At 38.5% G+C, this 17,033-nt stretch overlaps 1 protein-coding gene across 2 annotated transcripts in view; it reads right to left on the bottom strand.

The window, feature by feature from the left end:
- Nucleotides 1-454: 454 nt before the first annotated feature.
- Nucleotides 455-17,033, bottom strand: part of GRB10 (growth factor receptor bound protein 10) — a 150,314-nt gene continuing 133,735 nt past the window's right edge. The window contains exons 9-18 of one of the 2 annotated variants that reach the window (XR_007766049.1): nt 15,027-15,164; nt 14,293-14,403; nt 13,128-13,226; nt 10,005-10,082; nt 9,225-9,341; nt 8,274-8,340; nt 7,159-7,246; nt 4,361-4,454; nt 3,335-3,565; nt 455-2,944 (exon numbers count right to left, since the gene is read on the bottom strand). Coding sequence is in view for 1 of the 2 variants with exons in the window: in XM_050891695.1 (XP_050747652.1) it covers nt 3,419-3,565; nt 4,361-4,454; nt 7,159-7,246; nt 8,274-8,340; nt 9,225-9,341; nt 10,005-10,082; nt 13,128-13,226; nt 14,293-14,403; nt 15,027-15,164 (939 nt within the window). In the remaining variant the exon portion in view is untranslated. Of the gene's footprint in view, nt 3,566-4,360; nt 4,455-7,158; nt 7,247-8,273; nt 8,341-9,224; nt 9,342-10,004; nt 10,083-13,127; nt 13,227-14,292; nt 14,404-15,026; nt 15,165-17,033 lie in introns of both variants that reach the window. The other variant, XM_050891695.1, reaches the window with a different exon arrangement.

Below are 17,033 nucleotides of genomic sequence, written 5' to 3'. Positions count from 1 at the left end.
CGAATACAAGGATTACAGGGGTAAAAAATTGCTTTCTGAAAATACTATTGAAAAGTTTTCTGATCCAACAGCTATGAGGCCAATAAAGTGCTTTGTACAGAGTGTACATTTTCAGCTTTATTTTATGACCCAAAAGGTGCTCATGGTATATTTCCTGATTTGATTCTAGCAGCCTTCCCAAATGAATATTGTAAATATCATAGCAGAATATCCCCAACAATTTTCCTCAAACAAAAGGGGTGAACAAGTTCTTTTTTAAATAAAGGACAGTCTGTCCTAATAGGAATCATAAGACAGAACAGCCAGAATAAAGATATCTTGGGGATTCTGTTTTCCTATTAACTCTTCTTAAAGGCTGTTTAATATAACCCACCCCAAATAACCCAGAATTAAGGCAAGAGTTACATGGTGTACAGCTATATCCAAAAGATGACATTCATTCCAATATAAAATGAATAGCATTGTATTAACGTTTATTTCTAATTACAAGAAACAGAATATCAGTCCCTTATTTGTACAAAAATACCTGAAAGATTACAATTAGGTTCACAAGCCAAAAAGCTATTTACAGTATGAAGCAAAGCATATTGAATAAAGGTTTTGTCTCTTAAGTTAATACCTTTTGCATTCCCTGAAACTTTAAACTTTATTCCATTTTACAGTCACTAAATCTTGCATTGTGACAATATAATTTACGATAAGCAAGTCTTGCCACTGGAAAGGTGCATTGATTGGTCAAACTGTCAGGTATTTAGTGCAGAAAAGATAAGACAAAACATCTAAACTGAGGCACGTGTTTCTTCAAGATTAATTAACAAATAAAAAGTTTTTTGTACTTCAACACCTATCGTAACATAACTTAACTAGTAACCTCATTACCAAAATGGTTTGGCATTTTCCTTCTCAACATATTCAAGATTGCTACATGAAGTATTTATTTAGAAAATAAAATCACAGGCAAAAAGATAAAAATTCAACAGGCTCCAAAACAACCCTGAGCATCCCCTTTACATTCATGTCATTTAAATACAAAAATAAGAGTCAAATGTCCTTCAGTCCTTGGTATTCTGAGCTGGCAGCCAGCTGAATCTGTTGGAAAACTAAGGTGGTATTGACTGTTTTCCAGCAGAAAGAAGACAAAGCAGTGATCTGCTTAAGTAAGATTGTTGCCACTTTGAAGGTGGTCACTTTCTCAAAACAGCTCACTTTAGCTGGGAAAAGTACAAAAGACTAAGTCAACCATCTACATACAAAAATCATGATTCATAGTCAAACTTTTATTCTCAATTTAAATAAGATGCAAGGTTTTTTTTATAAATATGAAACACTGCAAATACTATCCGCCTACTGGGAAAAATGCATGGTTGTCACTAAGCTATGTAAACAGAAAAACTTAAAACTACAGCATAAATGGTCTTATTAAACTGGTAATGTAGTCAATACAAGTATCTTTTTTCTCCTAATAGGGGCCAAATAGAAGCATGCAAAGTGAAGTCAGACTTAAGTTAGCTTAATTTCAAGGTTTTAAAATACATTGTCTAGAAAGCAGGAACACTCATTTCACTATGTACAATTAAAAAAAAAAGGCTTCTACTAAAAACAAAATCAAGTTTCTTCATTTTTACTATCTAGACATTAAATGGAAAAAAAAAACCTAAATGTGTTCTGTAAACTAAAATACAGTGTTTCTATACCATTGACATAGTTATAAGCTGATATGGACGACTCAGGCAGGTTATGGTTTGTCTTACGCTATTCTCAACACTACATGAAGACCTAAAGGTGTAGGATTGGTTTTCCTTCTTTACCCTTTCAGATGGCTAGGATTTCAAACCCCGTGGCAAATATTAGTAAGGATGAACTAGCCTGCGCACATCATTTACCATCTTAAGAATGCTCCGTTCTGCACTACACTCTGCAAGTTCCCAGAGCGGAATACTTCTCACAGTGGCTAACTGCATGGAGTACTGGCAAGTTAATTCAGTAACAGTTCCTGCACCAACCGCGTTGCTGAAAGAATGAGATTTGCAACTGGAGGATCAAGGTGGGACTTGTCTGACTTTAATACTGATTTATCATCAGAAAGAGTTATTGTGTAAGCATTAAATAATTGATTTAAACATTAACAATAAAGTAGTTCTGATGACAAAGCAGCACCAGAGCAGGATACGTACTTGTCTGCCATAGGTACTGGCGTGCTTTAGCGTGTATGACACAGGGATCACCAGTTACCTCGATGGATGATATTGTCAGCAGCTAGTTCACAATCAAACGTGTTTCCATTCCCAGCATGTTCTTTCTCACCATGTAAACTTTCATGGCCCTACAGAAAGCAGGAGGGCTACAGTTCTTTTTATGCCCTATTCCCCAGGAGAGCTTTGTGTCACTGTAGCTTTACTATATGGAAAGAGCTCTTGGAAACAGTCTGAAAATTCAAGAAGCTATAAAGCTAAAAACACTGTTTTTTTGTTTTTTTTATTTTGTCATACTAAGACTACCTGCAGAAGAATCTTCTCAGAAAAAATGGTGGTTTCAAATACAAGTGTAGTCATTCAGTCCTATTCTATTTAGTAACAGTAAGTTTCCTCAGGAAAACAGTCAAAAGGCTGTAAAAAACAAACCACCACTCCAATAATAAAAATTTGTGCATAGAATCTAATACAGTCTTTGCATGACTGGATGCCACTAATATGCCATCAACATACTACAGCCATTATGCTACAAGTCAACAGTTTTAAGAGTATGTATATGGTGGTATGTTCTTTCAGAATTGTATCCTCATTGCTTCTTCAAAGACATCTGCAGATCATTGAACCTCAGGTCTCCAGAGAAGTTTTGAGACACACGCGCACGCGCACACACACACACTTTTCTTGATTTTCTTCTAGATCCTTTTAGGCTGAAGCATTCCATACATTTTAGGGTGCAGATTAATACCCAACTCCTGCATGAATTTTAAAAGCCACATCAGCTCCTAATATAGGCTGCATACAATATCCGAAACAAAGTAGGAGTGCAAAAAAAGTGATCAATACAAAAAGTAAACACACTAGTCTTAATTGTCAAGATTATTCCAGGGCAAGAGTTCTTTTCAAAGATTTCTCTTCACACTTGTTCCTGTTAAGTGGCCCAGCCAAGATAGTTTCCAGTTTTGTTTCAAATTTACTCATGGTTTTACATACCCTCCCCCCATTTTTGGGATGCTGGGACACTCAGCAGCAATCACTCCTAGGTGTTAGACAAACCAGCAATCTTGGTCTGTTGGCACCTGTCGAATCCATCCCTTTCAGAGTCCCAAGGTGCATAATATTTTTATTTATTTTTACCAACTTACAAATCTGCCAATTCCCCAGTGTCAACGTTCTTTTACAATTACTCTTCTAGCAAATCCAGTCTTCAGTGAGAGTCAGATTTGAGGTCATAAGGCCACTCGGATGCAGTGGTGTTTGAGTTTGCAGGGCAAGACTCCTTTGTTTAGTTGATAGAATTCAACAAGCTGGATTAGATCACTGAATTTGGTGTTCCCGTCATCCAGGCTGAAAAATATCTGTCCATCTTCTTCACACTGGGGAAACAAAACATCCTTTTCAGGTTAGACTGCACATGAAGAGGTGCAAGCATGGCAAAACATAAAGAGTACAAGTGTGTGACGTAAGATAAACGATGGGCACTGCCCAAACAGCCTAGCGCCCAGAGATCTTCATGAAACCATGCACAGCTCTAGAAAAGAACGTACGTTAACCCAACTTGAAATGTTTTGTTTATGAAAGTGAAAGCTCGTGGGCAGAGTAATTGAAAGTTGTAGAGACAGCACTGGTCTTCATTACATGAAACAAAAATACCCCAAAAATATTTGTTAGCTGTTTGTAAAATTGGCAGGCAAAGCAAGGGAAGAGGGTTTGGACCAATAAAGAGGTCTACGTGATCTTAAACTTCTGATGCTCCTTTTGATCAAGACAAAAATCAAATAGGTTCTCGACATCTCAGTGTAACGTTATTTTAAGCTCAACGTTATTGGATAACCTCCAGAATAAAACTTTTTAAAGTTTCCCTAAGTTATTCTAAGTTTGCCTAAGTGATAGGGAGACAACTGCCACTGTTGTTGCTGTCAGTCACAGAGAACAAGTTCTGTGCATTATTCCTATATCTAAGTGACTTACACTAGTTTTCCAGGCAATGTTAACAAAGAATTTTAATCAGACATTTGACAATTCTAAAGAATGCTTGCTAATCTACCTGCTAATGGAAACATCCCTGTTAATTACATCAGTAATTAATAAGAGGTCTCTTCAGATGTTGGCAAAGATTTATGATTTAAAATTTCTTTTTTTGTGATCAGTATCAAAAATGATCTACTTACCGGCAAGATTTGAAAATGCTTTATTTTTTGATGATGGCACAGCGTAAGTACAAATGCCTTTGGATTGCTTTGGCTGTCCCGGAGAAGGAATAGTCTAGGAGAGAACATTTTTAAGTACATACTGAATACCACAATCCATTTCTCCATAAATAATCAGAACTACTAAGTCATTTTATGCTATTGCCTAACTCTTCTTTAGTTGCATTAACAGGCGATTCCATAACTGGCAATTTGCTTTCAATTTCTGTACCATGGCTATGCAACACTAATAGATGAAGAAACAAGAAGTGAAAGATACATGACAGTAGTTCTTCCCCTAAGAAGGTATGTATGAGGCTTTTGTTAAGGGTCTCTCTAATTGAGCTTTCCATTACTGATATGTACTCTCATGAAGAAAATGTTCTCATTTAACTTCAAAGCAAATCTGGATTTCTGTAGATGGGAAAGTAATACACGAGAATCTGTTCCCACTCTCCAGTATCTTGCATCAGTTTACAGAAACCCACTGTTAGCAAAATTACACTTAAGTTAAATGGCTGCAATTGCACAGAAACAGCTCGATACTTTCTTAAAGCGACTTATCAGTTAAATAGCATCCACATTATCAAGATGGGGAAGCACACACTGATTTTTCCTCTAAAACAGTCACGATATTTTTCCTTCAGCATCGTTGGAAAAGAATATACTTTAGGAGTGTAGCTAGCAACATCATACGCTATGTAACTGTCACTGTTAAGGTGACCCACAAAATTGAAGTCCTAACTCAAATGGTTAAATACATACTTACAAGAGGAGAAAAAAATCTAGTCAAAAAATGTTTCCTCTCCTTGACATTTATGAACTAAGGAAGGAGAACCTCTCCATGCCACAGCAAACAAGAATATACCTTTGGCATAAGGCTCACAGCGGTAATCACTAGTGGATTTGTGAGATGGCCAAGCACAGTACTGGGGCAGGCCTCAAGCCCTCTTAATTGCTAACCACTAAGCCAGGAGCACACTTTTCCAAGGCTGAGTTGCAAGAACTGCTTGTAGTCTTATGAACCCAAAAGAACTTACTCCAGCTCCTCAGAACCAATTGAGAAATGTCAATACCACAAAAATGCACCATCATAACCAGGGTCAGTCCAATACTCGGAGACAGGCATGTCTTGCCACCACCGGAAACCATGCATGGTATTTGAACATTCCTTTTTAGTCCTAGCAAGACCAGATGTGTGGAAAAGGGACCAAAGACTTTACATGTTAGGATCCATCTTGGGGAGAGAGGTCTTACCTGCCCTGTGGTTACTACAGTTCATGCAGGCATCTCTAAATTATCTTTCATCTAGCCATTTCAGATAATGCATAGTACCATAAGCTGGTGGCACAAAACAAAGCTCAGCACAACTGATCCTGCAAGTGTTTACTCAACCTCTGGCAAGCAACAGGCTGTCCACACAAACAATGACTATAAAGATAGATGCATCCTCAACAATAGCTTCCAGAAACAATCAAATGATAGCAGTATCAGCTGCATATATACATTGCTGAACATCTTACATGACCATCAGAAGACTGTTAACTTTCTACCTTCTTTTGTTCAAGAACACAGAGCAGGAAAACACAGGCAAGACTTTTCTGTCCTGAAAACCATGATCCTTAGATCTCAGAGCACATAGGTATCATGGTTCTTTTGCCACTGCTGACTGACCTCGCTACAGCCAAACTAACCAATCTTCACCTTCCACAGTAAGTAAGCTGGCTAGGCACAAATTTAACACCGCCTAAAAGGCATTAACACATTTATGAAAACCCCAAGAAGGATGGGCCACTAGATTCCAAAGGCAACAAGTCAAAATGAGCCCAAGATTGTAAAGAAGATCTGTAGTGTGAGAGAACCAGAAACCCAACAAGTCAGCAGTGCTCCTTTGCTTTCTCAGTCTCTCTTCTCTGTTTGACCTGCTAAGCTAAAACCCAATAGCCTTAGCCCAGAAAAAAACCTGAAACAATAAAAAAATCACTGCTTGATGAATATGTACATGCACTAGCAATTTCTGTTTCTCTAATGTATTTCATTCTTCATAAAGATTAGTGATGCTCCTGAATCAGAAATCGTCGAATAAAGGTTTGAACTTGACTGTCTCCTGAGAAGCCAACATGGAAGTTTCTACCTTAACCCTGACAGCACTGAGATTAGTGAACTGAAGGCAACCATGCTCTTCCCATCCTACAAATAAAGAACTGCTGAATGCAGTTTAAGCAACTTCCTTTCAATAACCATAACTACATACAAATAAGGGAAACAGAGATGCTTAGAAGATACTTAAATCTCAACTACAGACATTTTAGAGAGCCCTGGAACAGGTACTTTCATTTCTTTGCTCTAGAACAGAAATAAATAGTGAGAAATCATCATTAACTGCTCTGATTCATGCAAAAGAGCACAAATGGCTGATTATAAATTTGTGGGCAAATGGCTAGGTACAGCTTTGCCTGAAAAGTATGTCCTCAATGCAAATTACAGGAACGAATTATTTTCAAATTCTAACATTCTCTAAAACTTGATTGCCTCTGTTGGAAAAAATAAAAAAGTTTAAGTGTATGCTTAATATTTTATTTTTCAAATTAAGAGTTAGAACCCACTCCTACAAACACGTACTCTGACTTTTTGAAATCCAGGCAGCTTATAATGGGACTACTCAAAAATCAGGTTACTCAGAAGTGCTCACAAACCTGTAAACCCTTACAGCAGAAGTTGTGCTCTTGTCTATAACGCTTACCATCAGATCGTAAATACTAAGCAACAGGAATACCTACCCATCTACAAGCCCTTGTTGCTTAATAATCCTGTGAGATTCTTCTCTAGAGATTCTGCCGTGAAACCAGTGCTGTGTCCTATGAATAACTGGAGGTGAGAGGGAAAAGAGGGAAAGAGAAGATGGTTAAAAACAGTAACATGTGCGACAGTTTTTTCCACACACTAATTATTTAAACATTTTAAAAGTGGGTATAGTTTTGTTACAGCGTATAAAATATCTTTCATTAATCTATATAAAAAATGAATCAATATAAAAAAATGCACCAGCTGTTGCATCTACTTAATATACTAAGTAGATAGGCATTATATCCATGTATTTTCTGATTTGTAGATGTATGATTAGGTTAACGAGAGAAATCTCTTATAATATTGCCTTTTCATAGCTTCTTGAAAATGGTGGGACTAAACAATTCTTAGAATACAATGTATAAGCTAACGAGTTAGAACCAAGTCTCTTTAACTCTCAAATAATGAAAAGCACTTTAGCTTGTGCTGTCAAGGGTGGAGTTACCCCCAAATATTTGTATGTTTATTGTTTTATTGTTTTTCAAATGGTATTTTTAAATTCTGTTCAACAGAACAGAAACACAGAACAGAAACAGAGAATAGCTGTGTTTCCTCTAAATACGCAATTTCCTATTATTTTAATAAACTTACAGTCTCAAAGAGATGTTCGGGACTCACATTACAGGCATCCATATTTTACATTATTCAGTTATTATGGAATGAATTCTGTTTTGAAGACTCTCATTTTTACTCTTTAAAGATCAACAGATCACTCATTGACTTGCCTTGTCTAAAACAAAGAACTGACTTCTGGATTGTTTTAAATAGAAACATACATGGAGTGTCTGTTTTTATAAAATCTGAGTTTCAAAAGATTAATATTGAAGAAAAGCTTGAGCGCGCCTTCAAAGGAAAACAAGTTCCTCTACTGCATCTGTATGGGTAAGCACGTTAATGACACAGAAGCTACTGATAAACATAAACATTGTATTTGACATCGAGGCATTAATACTACACGACTGCACTCTCTCTCTGTCTCTATATGAAATATAACTTTTATTTACCCACAGAGGCCTCTATACTATGCTTACAAACCAGCAGAATTTACCTGTACTCAGTGTGGAAGGATGGAGTGGACTTTGGCTACCCAAGATGTTCATTCTTGTGCTACGTTTCTATAGAGAAAATGAATTACCGTTAAATCCACACTAAAGCCTCAACAGAAGAGAATTAGTGCACATGCAATACAGATTTAATTTTCAGGAAACTGGGGGCTGGGCAAGTTTAATGCAAGGATGAGAAAAAGAAATGCAACTTTGAAGGGGGCTAATCTACAAGCAGCAGCTCATTTCAGTTGGCTTAAAACACAAGCCAGATGTTAATGATGAAAGCTCAGTATCTTAAAAAAAAAAAAAAAGAAAAAAAAAGAAAAAGAAAAAAAATGGCAGAAAAAAGAAAATCTGATATGTTTCTGCTCAGGCAAAACACCAGGCACTCAGTAAATCAAGCAGTATTTCCCTCCCGTACATAAAGCACCAGCTAGTGCTTCAGTAATGACTCCTATTCCCTAAGAGACGAGCATGTGGGAAAACTTGTACTGCAGCTGTCTGTCCACAAGACACTATAAACAAGTTACATCAGTTTTCATTGCAAGAGGTCCTGCCTCTTGTATATTCTGCAATTAAACTTACTGGGAGCAAGCCATTAGTCAGAGCCCCAGCCTCTTCCATGTGGGGAAGCATTTAATTTGACATATTCCTCCTCAGAGACTGGTTTTGCAAACTGGCAGTAAAGTTCTGGTGGGTCTGCTTTCCCCCTCAACTTTCCTCTGGACACTAGGGGGACAGAGAAGCAGTGGTAGAAGGTTGTTGTGAATGTGACAGTTTCGCTAAAGATGGATATTGACTTTCAGATCTGCATGCTTGCAGTGTGATTGCTTCAGGTCGGAGCTAAGCTATACTGTGACCAGCACTGCACTAACATCATAGCACACTCTGTGTTTTGGCTCTCAACAGACACTTACTAATTACAAAAATAGAAAAGAAGAGAAGATAGCTACCCTCCAAGCATGTCCTTCTTCCAAGGCAGCACTCTGTGCTTCAGCAGGATTTTCAATAACTCTTCCTATTTGCCCCGAAAAATCCATTGCTACTAGTGAGTTTTCAGATACACTTCTCTGAAAAGGAATTTTCACTTGTTTCAAAAAACAGGGAAAGAAAAAACCAGCTTGAGAGTTTCATTTCAAAATGTTTTGGTTTCAGAAGACTGTCCAAAGTTATCCTTCAACAGCACAGAAAATACATCTCATTTTTTTCCCCTTCCAAAAGATTCGCAGACACAAAAATAGATGGCTTTTCTTTTTAGGCCGTAGGTGAGGGAAAGGATTCAATGGCTGAGAATAAAATCTGTCTTGCTCAAGTTGCCCACTTGCCCTATTACTATACTCCAGTCATTTTCAGGGCCAGTTGGGATCCAAATATAGCATCTTCACTTTTAGATAGCTAACAGTCAGCTCTTGGCCCAACATATTTTAGGAAATTTACGTGTTAGTTTTGCCAGACCTAAGTTGGCTTCTGCAGAGACAGCCAGATGTCTCTGTACTGTACATCTCAAAGTGCCTGACGTATCCAAGATTTTTCAATCATGTGGATCATGTAAGCCTAAGATAATGGAGAGCCAACCACGTAAACTGTACTCATGCGAAACGTGAACTTTACATTGATTTGCTACACAATGCTGAATTTACATTTCTTAGCATAAAATTTTCCACTTTTAAAATGCAAAAGCAAATGTATCTTTTCCAACGTCATACATTAATGAGGCAAAGTTCATTACTTACTACTGGAGTGGAAAAGTGTGGAAGCATGGCTTTTCTCTGCTGGGGAATTCTGTAATTCTGATACAGTAGCATTCCATACTGCCAACAGAAATGCAAGCACATTATTATTCAAATATATACCCTAGGAAAAAAACTGTAGTGATTTCATAATACCACTTACACTGGAGCAAGGTGCCACCAGTTTATTATTTTCATGATCAGAAGCTGTACCAAAGCACTTTGCATTGAGTAATAGTGATTGGCAGGTGGCAATCGAGCAGTGAATATGCATGACAAGTTTTATTTAAAAGACAGCACTTTTACAAGCCTGAGTGAAATACACAGGTAATTTCTGCCACTCTCAGCTATCACCATGTTTTCCTTGTAGAATACAAGCTTTCACTTGAGGTCAGAACACACGTATTAACTCCCCCTCTTTTTACCCTCTAGTAACGTGAACTTAAAAAAAAAATCCGCAGAAGACATTCAAACTCGGTTTCCATAATGATAAAAAATAAGAACCTTTCTAATTCACTAGCTCTTTTAATAAGTTTCATCAGGAAATAACACTTTTGGTACTTTTCTCATCCTCATAAAAATAAGGTGATTGAATTCCAGTCATGCTCCTCGTTGAACATGATAAATTTTAGCAACGCTAGTAGCTAGGATGGTAGGAAAACACCTACTCAGTGCCTTCCCTAGAGGCACAGTGCTAAAGTATAGCAACATTGCTTACTGAATGTTCTAACTGAAATGGTATATATAATTTTGTACACAGGGTAATATATGACTATGGAAAGCTAAATCAGTAGGTAAATAAAAAGGAGGTTCACAGCCACAGCCTTGGGGCACAGCCTTAATTTTCCCTGACTGTACACCTTTAATCATCTTTCAGTGTTCCTTAAAAACAAACCCTTTTTTTTTCCCCTAGTGTTATAACTGCCTAAGGGTGAATGTTATATACCAGTATACAGAAATTACTGCCATACAGTACCACTGCTGCCACAGGTCACACTGCAAAGAAAGATTCCTCTGAACGGCCACAGCAAGATGCGTGTCTACGTATTTGGTAAGAATAGCTAATTCTGTACACTGTGAAGGTTTTCCCTTGCCATGCAGGAACATTAGTGCCTTGACCAGTGTAACTAATTTCTTCAGAAAAAGTGGTATCTTCAAGGCACAATTCACTACAATTATCTGATCCTCTGTTTGAGCACCTTCCCCACAATGCAAAATTCTGTGTAAATAGGGAAAGTAAAGGACAGCTGAGAAGAAGCACTTAGAATTGCCTGGGGACTAAAACTCTTACCATAATCGTTAGTGTGTATTAAACACAACTCAAGTCAAGTCAAGTAACTGGAGAGCGGATTATGATAGCCAACAGCGGTATCAGCTCCACAGAAATCAAATACGCATCTTGTAACTGGGGTTGTTTCTTGCATCCTGGCCCATACAATGGCTAGCGCACCCGCTTTTGTAACAACTTAAAATAGGAATTTCTGTACTGCAAAACAGAATCTCTTACAATTAACAAATGAGATAGTATTTGGAGAGCATTCAAAGAGATGTGCTCTGGTTTGGAAGGTGACCACTTAATGGAGATGGAGAACAGGCATTGCGTTTTCATACCTGCAGGCCTAGGAGTCTGATTTGCTTTCCCTATGCTTATAGGGTTTTGCATGATGGACAGTCCGCACAGGGAGAGGAACAGGTAATTGTAGCAAACATACGTCATGTCTTGAGGATAAACAAATGAGATTAACTTTTTTGAAAGGGAGGGGAGGAATAAACAATGCTCATGCAGCAACGGGAACCTCTGTGGCTTCTCCTAGTCAATGCCACACATGGACCAGGAAGCGATAAAACCTCATACTCTTTCTGATGCACCCACTCCCTCTCAGCTCCTTGGACGCATGCTGCAGGAATGCATCTTCCTCAGCAGGTGGGTGTGAAATGCTGGTGGGGAAAAGGGCATTTTGGCAGAGAGGAGTGTGAAGGCTTTGCTTATGTGGGCTGCTACTTAGGCAGGAACGGCGACTCTGTTCATTCAGGACAGAGAGACCAAGTGCTCGCAGTGCCCCTGGGTTACGCGTCCCATTTTGGGCACAGCCTGGCACGCAGCAGCCACCAGCAGGATGCTGGCGCGCTGACCTCAGTGGCTGGAGGGAACAGCCGTGCCCTCGTTTCCAAATCTGAAATTATCTGTTTGCTACAGAGAGAGCCAAAGTTGACTGAGCTCAAGGTTCTCCATCCTATTTTGGTGGACATGTATCTAGTATCAAGTACCACAGTACCACTTTGTGCATGCCTCTATTTTTTATCACATTTTGTATGTTACACTTTGACACAGACTATTAGAGAGTAGGATAACTGCGCGGAAGAAAGGTGGGATTTTCACGGGTAACACATTATCTGTACATATTTCCTGTATTTTTTTATCTATGTGTATATTCCCTTTAATATGAGGGAGGACGTAGTAAGGTACAGAGAAGAACACAGTAGTTTTCAAGGCAGCATCTTCAGGGAAAGATTTAAAAACAAAACAAAACCTCTGCACATTTCCCTACGAAGATCAGGAAGTTCTCTGCTTCAAAGAGTGCAAAATAGTCAACTTTCTCCTCAGTTCCTTCCATGCTGATTTTGTTTCAAAAAAACTGTGAAGCCTCCTACCATATCATCAAGAAATCTCATTGTTTCCTCTCAGATATGAATAACTTTCACTCAGAGACAGGGTTGCTTATTTTTGTTACTTTTTTTAATAGAACCTTCAGAAACCGAAAAAATTGCAAAGGCTCTAGATAGCACTCTGTTCTAGTTGAGATAACCACATACCATTATCAAAACATTTTCTTTAGCTTTATGATAATTTGCATCTACCTTGTTAAGCAGTTTTTTTGATTCATTCACTTATCATAAATTTGGCTCCAAAACTAAAATTATACTTGATTCATATGTGGAAGGAACTGAGCTCAGTCCTGTGCTTAAAAGCTTAGGAGGGACAGATCTACCTCACATTTTGCTCTTAGCTGTATCGTTTTGGAGGCAGATGATGTTTAAGAACATACAGGTATTTTCTCATGAACAAAATAACGAATGCAACTTAACTATAGGTGTAGCTCTATTCACATAGAAGAGATTAGGTACCTTGAGGAGTCGAAAGGCAGTCATCCAGCACGTCCTGCTTTGCTCATCTTCAGCACACAACAACCTCAGTTCCTTAGTTTCATTTCTCACTCTGTTGGGCTATGAAGTATTAGAGGGAAGTCAGCTACATTCAGTACAAAACCAACAACACTGTAAGTTTAGTGCAGAGTAAAGGCAGGTACAGTATTAGTCTAAGAACTGGCCAGAAAAAGCTCACACCACCCTGAATTAAAGCTCAGCAGAGGCTGAGCATGCTTTGAAAGATATCACTTTCTCAGTCCAGTAAGATAAATGTCAGTGCCTGCTTTGAAATACCCTGCAGTTCTGGCAGTTTATAGGAACAAGGTACTCAGAACCAAGGCGTTTGGGTTTGGTTTTTTTTTTTTTAGAACTGTGAGAAGTTTTATAAGCCCCCATTTCGAAATGAAGAACCAAAGTTTCCGTAACTGAAGGTTACTGAAAATCTGCTTCCATCAGTTCAGGATCTGTCCCACAGCTGGTGTCTACTCTCTGAGGCAAACCCATGTTGTCTAGCTCTGGAACGGCTGCTAGGAAGGAGACTACTTCACTGCTGTCAATAAAAACAGCTCCCAGCCTTACTTTCTTCTCAGAAAATTACATGGAGCTTTGAAATACCTTCCAAACCTATCCATCAGCACAACAGTTTCTAAAATCCTCAAAGGCAACTGCTTATTCTTATTTCCATTTTCCAAGACAATCTTCTTCTTTAAATAAATGCAAACCTCTGGCCCACAATAATGGTACAATTACACCCGATCGGAGCTTGATCTTTTGTTGCTATACAGTTTTGGTGCTCGCTGTCCCGAGAAACTTTCCTATTCAGTTAGAGTACTTAGAAAAAAAATTTCATCTGTGAGGTGAACCAAGGCCACCTCACAGGCACACCATGCTTCAGCACTGAGCTGATCTTGCACAGAAATTTCCCAAGCCAAAGGAGCACCAGTTAAAGTGTTAAAAGTGTCGCATAAAACGATGGCAAGATTCACAGGACATGCCTGCCAAGTGAAAGACGTTAAAGATCAAGTCCTCATGACAGAAATGCTTGCAGAGTTTTACATACAAATCCCATTTAGCTGTGGGCTGGGGGGACTCTGAGCTACCAACACCATCTTGAACTTCAGAAGAACTTAATGAGAAGAACTACCTTTATACAAAATCCATACTCTGCAGGTGCATTGTACAACTTCTTGCCTGCTATCAACGAGAAGATATTGCTGTCTTCTAGGTCAGCCAACAATTGCAAATGTCTTGGCTCCTGGGGAAATAATATGTTTTATCACAGGTAAGTTTAAGATTTTGGAAGATCTTGTGGCAAGCTTTGCAGTCTCTCAAGACCAACCTCCAACAGAGGGCAGTGTATGAACACTGTGCTCCTCTCTCAGGCAGCTTGAAGTGGACACAGCATGTCATCTTTTAAATATCAGCCTACTATCACAAGGTGCTTTATACAAGAAGCTGACAAAATACTTATTCAAACACATCACACTAAAAATGGCATAGCCTGTTACATTTCTTCAGAGAAATCTGAAAGTTAGATAATATAAAATATTGTTTAAGGTATCATTTAAACTAAATTCATTAACCGTGTGCTTGGAGAGCGTGATTTCTCTTGCTAACCTTGTTAGCACAACTTCGGTAACCACAATGATGTTGTCTGGCTAGTTTGGTTTTATTATATAACAATGCTATACAGCTATTTTCATGCATTGAGAGCCCAGGGCTTGATTGTCATTTGATCATGGCTTGCTTATCCTTTTCTATGCAATAAAAAAAGGGAACACTGTGTGCAGATATTTAAAAACCAGCAAAAAATACTCACTGTAAAAGCAGAAAATGCTTTCACATGCTAGTACTGTGCAACTTCTTTTTTAATCTTACCTTTGAAGTTCCTTTTGTAGAACAATAAAGTCCTGATCTCCTCAAACACACATACAATTTCTTCCATGATTTTCTACCCAGCTCTTTCACATGCAAGAAACCTTGAATTTCAGGGCAGCTACTGGAATTTAAAAAGTTCTGTTGGAGAGGAAAATGTAAATGAGGATTGTGTCCTACGGATGGATCATAAAATTGTCACTGTATTTGCAGAACACAGAAGCAAACGGCAAATTGCTTTGCTGACTTGGGGTGCACTTTCACATTATGCTTAAACTGACCTAGATGTTTAAACTGATTTATGACCAAAATGGATATTCCTGCTCCTCCCGTTACATCTACTTAGCTAACTCCTCCTGCCACTGACATTTTCCTGTTCTCTGTGTCAATACATAAATCTCCAAAAGCCTAACCATTTCCCTGTATGGAAACCAAAAACCAGTGCCCTGTGTCAGAATTCCTAGTTGCATTAAAACCTAAGTTTTTTTTCCAGTCCTCCTCCCCATCTCATCTAACAGAATGGAAAAGAACAGTCAATTTTCCTGCTATTTGTACTATGAATCCACTTCTCAACTGTGAAAAGGAAAGACCAAAAGGAGAATATATTCTCTCTGTCCAGCTAGATAAACCAAAAGTAAACTAAGATGCAAGCTTTTTTGCATATCTGAGCCAGGCTGACACTACGGAAAACAGATCCTGCTGTTTTTGATGCTATTGTTAAGACTAAAAACACTAGCTCTTAATACAGTATATGGTATCATGAGATGATACTTAATATTCTTCCCTATTTTGTGTGTAATTAAAAACAGCGCATTTGCTCAATGTTTGAGGTGGCCTCAGATGCAACACGCTTAATGACTGCTAGACTGCAAGAAGTTTACCTTCATCAAATTACAACTGTCATTGAAATTACGAAAAATGGTTGTATGTGTTTTTAAAAGGAAAGGGGTATTTAATATAAATGCTTTAAGTAAGATTGTTTTTTATGGTTAAACAATGAACCACAGAGAAGGTACTCATCCTCTTTCCCCCACCCTCTCGCGCTGTTGACCCCCGTGACTTATGCTTCTCCAGGTCTGCACCTAACTGAGCCTTCCCAGAAGCAAACTCTTGTATCTCACAAGGTTGTAAGGTTTTCCCTTCCCTACTGCTTGAGTTACCCTATGTTCAAAACTTTTCCATCTTCAAGAACATCTTGCTCTTTTAGGGAGTCCCGCTGCTTCTGTTAACAAGCAAACTCAATTCTCCACTTACACTGCAGGAAAAAGGGCCGAAGGTGTGAACACCTCTGTTCCTATCAGTCTGTGGCAATGCCTGTTCACGCGAGTTTTGGTTCCCAATTGCAACCTCATTGCACGCGACTTTCATTTTTAATTCCAGAAATTGGTTTGATTTTTGTTTCGTTTCCCAGCTGAGAATGGATGCTAACGTTTCAAATTCTTCTCAGTGAACCTGGAGCCAGTATTTAATGGATTCTGAAGTGGTTACGGGACAAAATGAGTACACTGGTTCAAAAGTCAGTGGAAACTTGTATTTAAACAGAAAGCCAGTGCATATTTGCAAACATGCAACATGACAGAAATCAAGCTAGAATCAGTTATTTGTATGTATACTTTCTTCATATATTTGTGCCTTCTGCTTTATAATTTGCCTGTTATTTGTGGTACTGTCTTCCAGGCATCACAGTCTTATATTCTTAATATAGTACTCTTTTAATAAACTGTGTTTTAATTTGGCCTCATGAGTTGAATGTGCCCCATTTGAGAAAACAACTAAAGTGAAAAAGATTTAGACTACAGGGTTTAGATCAGAGTGCTTAAATTGAGAGGTTTAAGTGAATGAGTTACTGATCAGAGAGGTAGCCCATCCTTCAGCACCATCCTTGGAGGCCAACCAACCATGCCACCACCACAGTTCCTTCATGAGCAAGCAAGAAACTGTACAGCGACATCAAAACTTCAGTATAAACTCAGTGCACGTGCCACTGCCATGGAGATTACACAACTCTAC

Source organism: Gymnogyps californianus, chromosome 2, assembly GCF_018139145.2.
Source record: "Gymnogyps californianus isolate 813 chromosome 2, ASM1813914v2, whole genome shotgun sequence".
Lineage (NCBI taxonomy): Eukaryota > Metazoa > Chordata > Aves > Accipitriformes > Cathartidae > Gymnogyps > Gymnogyps californianus.
The sequence above is the reverse complement of the archived record's forward strand: the minus strand, read 5'-3'. Positions and strand labels throughout refer to the sequence as shown.